At 39.4% G+C, this 12500-nt stretch overlaps 1 protein-coding gene across 2 annotated transcripts in view; it reads left to right on the forward strand.

Moving 5' to 3' along the window:
* The window catches only part of LOC125043078 (transducin beta-like protein 2), an 18962-nt gene that overhangs the window by 192 nt on the left and 6270 nt on the right, over positions 1-12500 (forward strand). Inside the window, exons 2-3 of one of the 2 annotated variants that reach the window (XM_047639061.1) lie at positions 4479-4679; positions 7335-10264. In XM_047639061.1, coding sequence (XP_047495017.1) covers positions 4479-4679; positions 7335-8947 — 1814 coding nt within the window. In that variant the 3' untranslated portion in view covers positions 8948-10264. Of the gene's footprint in view, positions 1-4478; positions 4680-7334; positions 10265-12500 lie in introns of those variants that run through there. The other variant, XM_047639144.1, reaches the window with a different exon arrangement.

The following is a 12500-nucleotide window of genomic DNA, read 5'->3' on the forward strand; positions in this document are numbered from 1 at the left end:
TATTTACCCGCTTAGGCGCTACCCACGATGTAGGCGAGTTGCGGAGGAGGATTTGCATGCGGCTGAGTTTTCTGAAGATATTTTCCTTAACCCGCCTCGACTGCCTGGGCCTCGGGATCGTCGGCACTCGGACACCAAGAAGCGGGAGTATGGCGAAGAGAGAAGACATCAAAAGTGCAAAACAAAGATGAAAACCCGCGCGAAGTGGTGGCACGTGAGACCCGCTATGGCTCGCACTTCCTGCATTCCTCGAACCGCGGGAAATTCGGCCTCGCTGACGCTGCCCGGGATGTTATTTCCTATGTTTCATCCCGTCTTCCCCTAAACCCAGTTGGAATTAACTGTGAAGTGGCCGATAGAGTGAGAAAATGACGTAAAAAGGAGATGAAAACGAGCGAGACACGTTTCTGTCGTGTATGTGTGTCAGCTAACTGTAGTATCCTTGAGTAGGTCATTAACGTAGGCCTTTTGTGCCCTGCTACAGGAGGCGTTTTGGGCGGAAGGAGAGTCGTCCGACACGTGTTTTAAGTGCTATCTGTGCTTGTGCTTGTATGTTACCTTTTACTATTTGTGAAATAAGTGTGATAATAGTCGACCACTGAATTGTTGGTCATGATGAGTTCAAAGATTTAACCTGACCTTTCTGAAGGACAGGTAGAGGAGCTACGTTTGCTGTGGATGCAGTTTTAGTGTTGAAAATAGTTATATGTAGTCATCAAATGAGTGACATGAAAAGTACTGCTATAAAAAAAAAAAAAAAGTTTTCTTGCCCTGTAGAAAATATAGCTCATTTATTGTATGTATGACTATTTGTTTTGAGCTCATTTTGAAGCTGATATATTGGCAGTATAGTGTTATGCTTGAAAGATGAGTAAATAGAAACAAATTCAAGATAGTGTATACATGGCTGAGTGCAGTTGTCTTGTGTGTTTGGGGTGACAGAAGTGTGTGGAGTTTGATAGGTGTGTAATTTGAAAACAAAATAAGCCTTGGGTATGACAAGCAATGGTAAAAATGTTCACAAGATTGCCATTACTAACTGTCTCCAGCTCAAAAGAACTTAAATTGGCCCTATCCTCAATGCACAAACAACTGCAAAGATTGCCTAAAACTGTACTAAAAGGTGGGCTCTTCCGCCTGTACCACCTATTGATTACCATATTCCCCAAGCTAGTATAGACTTTAATCCTCTATAAATTTTGAGTGATGTTATGCAGTTACAGCACACAGAACAAGTTTATTGTAAATTTTAAAATACAGCATGCATTGGTTTTTACTTTAACCAAGACAATACTGAAAATTTGATGCCAAATCCAAATTGATTTTAGTTTCAAGGAAGGCAGCCTTTTGATTTTATAACCCTTAGAACTTTTAAGAACTTGGAAAGAAGTTGAAATGCTAAATGAAGAAGAGATAGACCTATAGATTAGATTAAAACTTGCAGGTTAAATGTGCAATTAGGAGAGTAATTCTTCAGAAAATCAGGAAAATATTTTGGCAAAAAGCAGGGAAACAGCCATGTACAATCAGAATGTGTGCTTGCTGTACTTTGCTAGTGTATCAATAGACCACTCTGGTTACTGGACATCACTATACTGTTTCATGGACAAAAACTATATAGCAGTGTAGTCCAGCTATTGGTATATTTTCATATTGACTTATAAGACTTGGAAAATCTAATAGCACGGTCATGAAGTGCTTATGAATGAAAGTCTGTGCTGCTAAAGAATGTCAGACATGAATTAAATAAGTCATGGCAAATGCTGTCTTGGGACCAAGACCATGGTGGCAAGTGTGTGTCTAGGGGGCAACCTCCTCCCTTGGTTTAGCAAGGGTTTTGGGTCATATGGCAATGTTTGTGGATTTCCAGGTCTACCCCTAAGGTTGTTGGTTGTTGTAATAAATATATAGTCTGAGTGCAGTCACTTAAAAACTATCCTGTATTTCTATAGGATTACCATTTGGACCTGGGACATTTGGGTAATACATTGATTGACCCAGATATTTGACATTGCAGGGACTGGCATTGTTAGTGGGCTTGAGCCATTTTGAGGTTGCATATTTGCATTCTTTAAGTAGGTTTTTCAATGTCCCACAGTCAAAGCCTTTTGAGAAAATTGAAGTTTCAGAAGGGAGTTTGGTATATTTTTAGGCAACTCTTTACAGTAGGAAGCACTAACCAGAGACTCTCCCTAACCCCACTTCACAAAACTTATTCAATAATCTAAGTTGCCATGACTTAGCATGTCCTTTGGGCACTTCCTGAGGGGAGCCCCAAACCCCCTGTAAAAGTTTGCCTCTGTGCACATGTCAAAGCTGAAACTTGGGAGCACTGAGTGAACTTGAGAGGCGCAATCTTTTGCCTTTATTTTTGGTGTAACTGTTCATATCTGGAGATAAGGTCTTGTACGGAGTACTGAAACTTTTTGTCCTCTACAATAATAACTTCAATTTGCCTTAGCTTGTTGTGCCCTTAATATAAAGATTAACCTACTTTTAAAAGTTTGCAGGTCTTTGTCCTATTGGAGACTTTTGAGGGTTAACACAAGTATTTGTTTTATTACACTAGAAAGTGATCAAAAAGGATAGTTGGCAAAATAAATAGATGCATAAAACAGAGGAAAATATGTGGTACTTTTAGAATACCGTTGACAGACTATGCTTCCTAACTTTACCAAAACTCGTCTCATTTGATTTCCCTTAACCCACTGACACAGAATACACTTGCATGCACCATCCATTTTGATTTTGTCTCAAGTTCATTTATGCATAGATGGCACCAGAAACACCTAGGCATCAAGAAGTTATTTATTAGACTTACCTAACATCACTTATTTACCTTGGATTTTCAGGAAGGAAAGTCATTTTGGTCATTCTTTACAATATGGATTCATTCACTAAGGAACAAGTCCCCCAATTCCATCTCTTATTTTTATCATTTAAGGTGCTGTGACTAGGCAAGTCCTTTGGGCACTGCCTGAGAGGTGGGGGGATAGGGGGCTGCCCCCTGATATCCCCCAATATATGTTGTCTTCACCTCTGTATGCACCGCAAGATGGAGCTGAAACGTGTTTGTAGTGTTACATATCATGTCTGCAGATTATTTCCTGTACCTTCCTGTACCAACATCTGACATTTTTTTCTCCTGTACACAAAAATATTATATTCAGTTTACCCTAGCATAGTGTACATATTGTAAAGATTAACTGTATTTTTTTTATAGTAAGCCCCCCCCCCCCCCTCCAATGGTTGGGTTGAACAGGCAAGATCGGCTAGATGAAGAATTGGACTCCTTGGTAACTAAAATGTTCTTGGAACTACCACTTCATAAAATTGAGTCACCAGAGTTGTCCATTCTTGTACCCAGCATCAGTGTTAACCAACCTTAAACTTGACTTCCTCTAAATCATTTCTAAATTTTTAAAGTACTTGTGCTGATGTTTGAATTTGGCCACAATTTTTTGAGAATTTTACTGTTCCAATAGAACACATTCATTACTGCTCTCTACAAATGTTTGTGACTTAATCTTTACTTACCTTGATTTATATTCTCATTTTTTTAAGTTTGTTTTTGATTAGAGAATCTTCAATGTGGAAGAGCAGTTTGGACCAAGGGATTACTTGGGTGCCCCCCCCCCCCCCCCATTTGCTTTCTTTATATTTATTTATTTCATTTATTAGAGCTTTGCATTTATAAGATTGATAGAAATTTCAGTGAGTCAGCCAGATAGGGCAACATTTCAGTCATTTACTCCCTTCTTTAAAGGCTGCATGAGAGTGATTTCTCTTGTGAATGTTGTTAATGAAAAACTTCTAACATGTTTTTAATTTTCAGATAACCTGATTATTTTTTATTTAAGGTATAGTTTATTTCCCGTAGTCATGTAGTACAAATTTGTATGCTATAGACAAAATAGGACCTTTTTCATCTATAGTATTACCTTAGCAAGTTGATAATAAATTGTGCAACATGTAATACTTTGGTATGCATTTATAGGAAAATGTTATGGCACTATAATAATCAAAGAAAAATTACTCACTAATACTTAAAAACTATCTATGGAGGCAAAAAAATGTGAAATGAAGTAAACAGGTTGAAAAAAAATGCTGCACTGTTTGTAGATTTCCCATGAATGGCTGGAGTAATTGTGCTTAATCTCGGAGGGTGGTGGTCACTTTGTAAACATTACCAGGACTTTAATTTGTATAATTTGCGATGGAAAAGGAATTCACACATATTACAGCATTGATTAATGAATGAAGTAATGATAATTGCAAGATTGGATGGCTGTATGTGAAGCTAAAAATTACCTAATTTAATGGGTTTATATTTTGATACAATTAGTAAAGGAAAAATTCCATTACTAGTAGGAAGCATTTCTTTGCAAAGGAGTACAATTAATTGTTATTTGGAACGGAAAACTGTGATGCATGCTTCTTACTTTAGTCCATTTGAAAACTTTCCTCTCTGTCCGCAGGCAAGCCTAAACGTAAGGAGCCCCAAGCAGCCAAAAAACCGCCTCCTCCCAAGCCTCAAAAGCAATCAAAGACCCAGAAGAAACCTGCTGTGACTCAGTACACCCATCAAGAATTGATAACCACTCTAAAAGGACACACTGGCAGCATTACTGGGGGAAGCTTCTCATCTGATGGCAAACACTTCATAACTGCTGCAGACGGTAAGCTGATTTATTGTTTGTCTACTCTAAGATAAGGAGGTGCGGGTGTTGTGTGTGTGTCATTTTGAGAGAAGTGAACTTATCCATGAATGTGTGTTCTTCGTTTGGGTCCACTTAATGTGGTGGGTTTGTGCGTGTTATAAAATTGTACAAGTACTAATTAATGTAACATTCTATATAAAATCATTGCTTTTGTTTCATAATCCATTAATACAGGGTGTTTTGCTATTACTACAAAAAAAATTGATATGCATTTTCAGTAATGGAAAAGATGTTATTCATAGTGAACAGATGAAAATGAGTGTAAATGATTGTTGCATAAGGTGAACAGCATTGGCAAAAGGAAATAAATGTGGTTTTGAGGGACCCTTTTAATCTTGCATGATACTCAAACAATCGATCTCTACTTACTATCTTCACTGCCTTTCCCTCACATTTATTATTGATGGAAAATGATACAACTTACCGTCAGGGAAAACCATGCTCAAATCTTTTTAGACTCAATAAAGTTTTATAGGTCATTCTCTGAGGATCTGAATATTTCAGCACAGATTCTATCATTACTCTTTCATTACATTCAAATGATATTCTGATCTTAGCATGATGGGATAACTGCCAATGGTATCAATAAAGGTGGTGGTCTCAGAAGTATAGCTTCAGTAATTTTAATTGTTTTGACTTGCAAAAATGGTAATTAATTGGATATTTTGGCCGTGTAAGAGAAATTATCTACAAATGTAACCATTTATCCAAGGTATAAGTAAGTAAGGTCAGCTCACTTCAGCCTTCTGTTCTGCTCAGGTGTGGAAAGGGGGGGAGGGGTTATATGGCAAGATGATGGCATAGACCCTATATTTAGAAAATGTCATTCCTCAAGACCTACTATATGCCATCATAAGGAGTGAGAAATGGACTCCCAAAGGCAGACTATTTTAATCTGTTATAAATGATAAGTAAGTGGTTACTGCCACTTTTCTTTTAATGTGCAAGTTTGAGAATTCATAGTAAAAAAAAAAAACATTGCTTGTATATTTTTAAGGGCAATCTTAGTTTTTATATTTTTTGTTTGTGCCTTAGGAACTATGAATCCGATTGGACTATTAGATGTTATTGTTGTTAAATAGAGTAAAGCAAATATGCCCCCTGTGTCTGTGGCAACCTTGCAAGAGTTAGACCACATTGGGAGTCAGAATAAGCTGACTTTACTTGTTTAGACCTTTTATTTGCCATTAAAATGCCTTGTAGGAAATGAAAGCCATTATAACAACCCCATAGTTTTAATATTTTTCTCAATTTTATTAACAATGTTAAAAAAAAAAAATGCTCTTTTTAATATTAAATGCAAAAACTGTCGTTGCATTTAGTAGAAATGTAGAGAAATGGTAATTACATTTTTTTTGTACACACACGAGCAATTTAACCTTGTATGACTATGGGGATCTTAGCATAATCATCATATTTATCTTGTATGGGAGGCACTTAAGATTTCATTTTTTTTGTATTAATATATGTGGCTTTAACATGATTGCAGTGTTGAATCTTGTAAAGGACAAGTCTGAAAAACTATATATGGAATTAGTTTGACTTTATGTACTGTTTTTCCATTCTTTAATGTTTAACATTGTTATAAGGCTTTCCTAGCATAAAGATGATGAATAAACTCACGACTTAAATTCCTGCCTATGTTTTTACACAGGTTTACATACTCTTGTTAAAGCTGTACTTGTTCACTGCTGTAAACCTAAAGCTGTTTTTTCTCACTGATCTATTTGCTGAGATCTCTTTGTAGAATGCATTTACTGAAAAGTGTTTGAGTAATGGTTGTTCAGTGATTATGGTGGCATGTTGTATGAGAGGTCAAGGACAGGTGATAGATGGTATAGGGCAAACCTCTCTATTAAAATCAGGTTTTCCATTGCCAAAGGCAAGCTTTGATCAGTATTGTGGAGGGAGTGCCATCTCTTGTTGAGCATTTAAGTCTTCCGTGATTGCAGGACAGTGTTTTCTTTCTGGGACTCTTGCTACTGCCAAAATCACCTAGACTTACAACTTTAGACTGCATAGATCCATAGGTACTTGAGGACTTCCCCACAGTGTCCAATAGCAGACAAGTTGGGTGCAGATTCAGGTACTGAGCAGAGTTGTTACTTGTGTGGTTCTTGAATAGGGACTCTTGTTTAGCACTTCAATTTTGTTAGGTGTGTTAGCATTAACAATATCTTGTTAGATTTGATTTCAGAACTTGGCAGGCAGTCCATATAATCTCCAGTATAACCATTAGAATATTCAACTCACCACCTTAAGTTTTCTTCCCCTATTTGGAGTGTTTGTGAGCTGAAATGAGAATTAAAAAACACCCCTTTCTTAATTTTTCTCCTTTGCTTCCTAGTAACTTTCAACACTAAATTTTTATTGCCTGATTTGAGAGGTTTGTTTGTGAACATGCACATGTACACATACATTTTTTTCGTCTTTTTTATTAGCTTTGGTAGTATCCAGTCTTTAATTTGAATGAGCAGGGTCTGTACAGTGCACTCTGCTTAATGTTTTTTCTACTTTTATCACATATAATGTAGATTAGAACTTGATTAAAGTTTTGATTATATTTATTTGTTTGTGAACTAACATTAAGCAGAGTTCACTGTTTTTCTCCAGTGGGGAGTGGCAGACGCTTTGATCCCGGTGGCAGAAGTGGGAAGGCGAGCTGTAATGCGAACCTATTCTCTATAGAAGATTCTCTGGATCTGTCCAGTATATCAGACGGCAGCAGCAGTCTGGAAGAAGTGGACACCTCGTCTGTTAGTAGCAGCAGTCAGATGGCAAACAGCAATGCTCCATCTGATACAGAAGAGGTTATCATGGTGTGCAATCCTTCAAAGATGTCCCGGCGCCAGCGTAAGAACAAGAACAAGAGGGCAAAAATGAACAGAGTTGGATCATCAACTGGCCGCAGCACATCAACAAAGGTTATTAGTCAGAGCACCAAAACTCTGTTTGATAGCCTTGAAAAGACAGAAGAACAGCTATATGATTTACTTGTTCCAAAGTGTTGTGTTCTTGAGGAACGAGTCCTTAATGGTTATCCATATGCTACAAACCATGGGCTTTACATTTTCAAGCCTAATGGCTACACAACATTAGCTGGAGTTCTAAATGGCTGTGAACTCCTAGAAGTTGAACTTGATGCAACAGAACGTGAAGATCTACACAAGACCCTGGATGTCGAAAGTAGTTCAGATTACTCTGAACCAGAATCCTTGGAAGATTTAAGTGTAGGTGACACATACCAGGATGATAACCATGAATCCTCTTCAGGGGTTAGTTCTGACAGCAAAGATAGTGAGGTTGATATAGAAGGAAATTATGGAAATGAAATAAATTCAAATTTTAGTGAATTTAGGAACAGTACAGGAAGCATGGATTTAAATTTTGATTCAAAACATGCTACATTACAAAGGAACTTCAACAAATTACAACAAATTGAAAAGTGTAAAAGATGTAGGAAACATTTCAGTGTTAGTGAAAATGGAAGTGACATGTGTGAATATCATCCAAAGAAAATAGTGTTGAGAAGAGATGGAAGATTACACTATCAGTGCTGTAACAGAATGAAAAATGTAGCAGGATGTACCCAGACTACTTATCATGTATTTCATCACTTCAGATCTGGGCTGAATGGTCCATTAGAAGGATTTGTAAATACAAAAGATGGGGCTCAAAGAATATTTGGGCTTGACTGTGAAATGATTTTTACAAGCAAAGGATTTGAATTAGCAAGATTAACATTGGTTTGTGTGTCAGGAAAGGTTGTGTTAGATCTCTATGTCAAGCCCTTAGGTGAAGTATTTGATTACAACACCAAATTTTCAGGAATCACAGCTGAACACATAGAAAGGGCTATATCATTTACAGAAGCTAGAGAGAGATTGTTGAGAGTGGTTCCATCATCTTCAATCATTATAGGACATAGCCTAGAGGGTGACTTGGCTGCCCTAAAGTTAATCCACCGTAATGTTATTGACACTGCCTTGCTCTTCAAGCCTCCACCCAGCTCCCCAACCTTGAATGGTCCATTGATGCATAAACAGTCTCTGAAATCACTGGCCAAAAGACATCTTGGACGTGACATTCAGAAAGGAGGGAGTCATGGACATGATAGCCTTGAGGATGCTACTGCTGCCTTAGATTTAGTACTGAATAACATCAAGGAATCTCTCTTCTTCAGGTCTAAGGTTGCTCCATTACCACTTGCACTTCAGAATATGTGATATGATCAATGCATTTCTGCAGACTTCTTCAAATCTGAATGTTTGAGGTGATCATATCGCATATTGTGCCTTAATCATAGGAGTTCTGCTAGTTTGTTTGCTTGCTGCATATAAAATGCTGTATTGTTGCTCAAACTTGTCCCTTTTTCATGGTCACTAGTGGTGCATTAGAATGCATTTCACTTTTTTAAAGGTGCATTTACTACTAGATAAACTGGTTAAGGCCCTGCTTGATATCAGGGATCTATTTATATGTATTGTGGATTTTACAGATTTTCAAACTGGTTTCCTCTGGGAATTTGTATTTTAATTGATTTTCATTGTAACCAAAGCCAAAACTTATGTAGCTACTTAAATTTGAATGGACAGTTAATTTGGTGTATGGATCGATCTAGAACATTTACTGTTTAGTATGAAAACTTGTATGGCAGCTTTTTATACAGGGGTTTTTAGATACAATGCAAGTGGTTGTGAATTGTCTTTCATAGTGATAGATTGCTACAGTGTTTGAGTTTGGGAAGTCCAGGGAACCTGCCAGGCTGTAATACCTGTGATACTAAGCATTCCAGTTAGTGCAGGATTTGGAATACTCAAGGACTACCATTACTCCTCAGAATGATTGTTTTGTGCTTGTTAGATAGGATTTTTTACTTATTTATTTTATATTGACCTATAGCTGTAATGTGTACCGTTTTTACTAGCTTGCAGTTTTACCGCAACTTTTATGATATACTGCAAGATGAATTGAACAATTTTAAGATTTATTGACTAATTAAGTACTATATGGGAAAAATGATCTTATGTATAAAATTTTAGTTTAGGATACTTGATCTCCTAGAATAATTTTTCTTTTTAACCCGATGATATTTTATTCAGATTTCCAATTCAGTGATAGGTTTTTTTCCACTCAGTGCTATTGACTTTTCCTTCAAATTTTAGCATTGTTTATTTAATCTATTTTTATACTTCTTATTCTTTAAGTTTAAGTAGCCCATATCAGAAGAAATGTACAATTATTTTAGTGATTGACTCTGTCAGTTGGGCTGCGATAGAGTCAGTGCTCAGTTGTCAGTAATACTAATTTCTTGCTTATTATTATTTTTATTCTTTGTTTTGTCTCATTCCTTGATCTCTTTCTACTTATTTCTACCATTTATACACTTGCCTTTTGTAGCTGTCATAGCACAATATCAGTTTGATCTTTGAGTCTTTTGTAGGAGAATTCAAAGTTTGCTTCTAGGCAATTTGAATGTAATCAGAGCTACCCTTTGTAAAGTCTGCAAATATTTGCATTTCAACAATAAAAATAAAGGCCAACAGATTTTATATAATCCCTGATGATTCTGGCATATTTTACTGTGAGCTAAAAAGATGCATGAAGGAGTTGGATTCTATCTGTATGAGGCTAAGCAGTGTTAAAGGTCTACATACATTCTCTTTATTGAAGTAAAGTGTAATAGTGTGGAAGTTTCAGAAAATGAAGCCCGGTTAATAAAATTCTAGTTCACACAAATGGTGGAACTAGATTTTCCAGTATTATGTAAGTGATTTATTTAAATCCGATACATATTGGATAAATGTGAGTGTATTAGATATCAAACCAACCAGTGAGGTGTGGCTAAAGTTGGCAGATGACTTCCATGACCCTAAGATAGGGAAGTTCTGGAGAGACGGGATTACAGTCTCGTTCTTTGAAGTGTTCAAGTTCAGCCGGAAGGCTTTAAAAAATGATTTTATTTCTTCTTAGTGTTCCTTGTGAGGTGTAGATTTGAGGTAAAATCGGGATAGCATTCTAATTCATGCAACACAAAGCAGACCACTGATTCTAAGGATGTTCGGATATCTGGCCAACCCCACATTTGAACTTAGTTTAACCAAGGCCCCAACCATATGATCAGGAAGTGCCTTGAGAAATCATTGTTACCAAATCATGTTCCAATTCATGTTCCAATTCATATGTTTACGTTGTGTACCAGAAATCCGCTTTGGGGGGTCTCTGGCAAGCCGTCAAAATGTTGACAGCTTTTGCCTCGTAATAACCATATGACTATTGGAACTTGAATTTGGTAATAATTTTAGAAGCGTTATGTGCAATTGCTGGGCAGTACTAAATAAAACTGACACCATGAAGAACATTGTAAAATGCCAACAGTAAGATATGCTTGGAAAAAAAACTGAGCACACGCACACGCAAATATCCCTTGGCAGAGCACACGCACACGCAAACACACCCTTGGCAGATTACACGCACACGCAAACACACCCTTGGCAGAGCACACGCACACGCAAACACACCCTTGGCAGAGCACACGCACACGCAAACACACCCTTGGCAGAGCACACGCACACGCAAACACACCCTTGGCAGAGCACACGCACACGCAAACACACCCTTGGCAGAGCACACGCACACGCAAACACACCCTTGGCAGAGCACACGCACACGCAAACACACCCTTGGCAGAGCACACGCACACGCAAACACACCCTTGGCAGAGCACACGCACACGCAAACACACCCTTGGCAGAGCACACGCACACGCAAACACACCCTTGGCAGAGCACACGCACACGCAAACACACCCTTGGCAGAGCACACGCACACGCAAACACACCCTTGGCAGAGCACACGCACACGCAAACACACCCTTGGCAGAGCACACGCACACGCAAACACACCCTTGGCAGAGCACACGCACACGCAAACACACCCTTGGCAGAGCACACGCACACGCAAACACACCCTTGGCAGAGCACACGCACACGCAAACACTCCCTTGGCAGAGCACACGCGCACACACACGCAAACACTCCCTTGGCAGAGCACACGCGCACACACACGCAAACACTCCCTTGGCAGAGCACACGCATACGCACACGCAAACACTCCCTTGGCAGAGCACACGCATACGCACACGCAAACACTCCCTGGGCAGAGCACACGCACACGCAAACACTCCCTGGGCAGAGCACACGCACACGCAAACACTCCCTCGGCAAAGCGCACACGCACACGCAAACACTCCCTCGGCAAAGCGCACACGCACACGCACACGCAAACACTCCCTCGGCAAAGCGCGCACGCACACGTACACGCAAACACTCCCTCGGCAAAGCGCACACGCACACGCAAACACTCCCTCGGCAAAGCGCACACGCACACGCAAACACTCCCTCGGCAAAGCGCACACGCACACGCAAACACTCCCTCGGCAAAGCGCACACGCACACGCAAACACTCCCTCGGCAAAGCGCACAAGCGCACACGCAAACACTCCCTCGGCAAAGCGCACACGCACACGCAAACACTTCCTTAGGCAAAGCGCACACGCACACGCAAACACTCCCTCGGCAAAGCGCACACGCACACGCAAACACTCCCTCGGCAAAGCGCACACGCACACGCAAACACTCCCTCGGCAAAGCGCACACGCACACGCAAACACTCCCTCGGCAAAGCGCACACGCACACGCAAACACTCCCTCGGCAAAGCGCACACGCACACGCAAACACTCCCTCGGCAAAGCGCACACGCACACGCAAACACTCCCT

Source organism: Penaeus chinensis, chromosome 1, assembly GCF_019202785.1.
Source record: "Penaeus chinensis breed Huanghai No. 1 chromosome 1, ASM1920278v2, whole genome shotgun sequence".
NCBI lineage: Eukaryota > Metazoa > Arthropoda > Malacostraca > Decapoda > Penaeidae > Penaeus > Penaeus chinensis.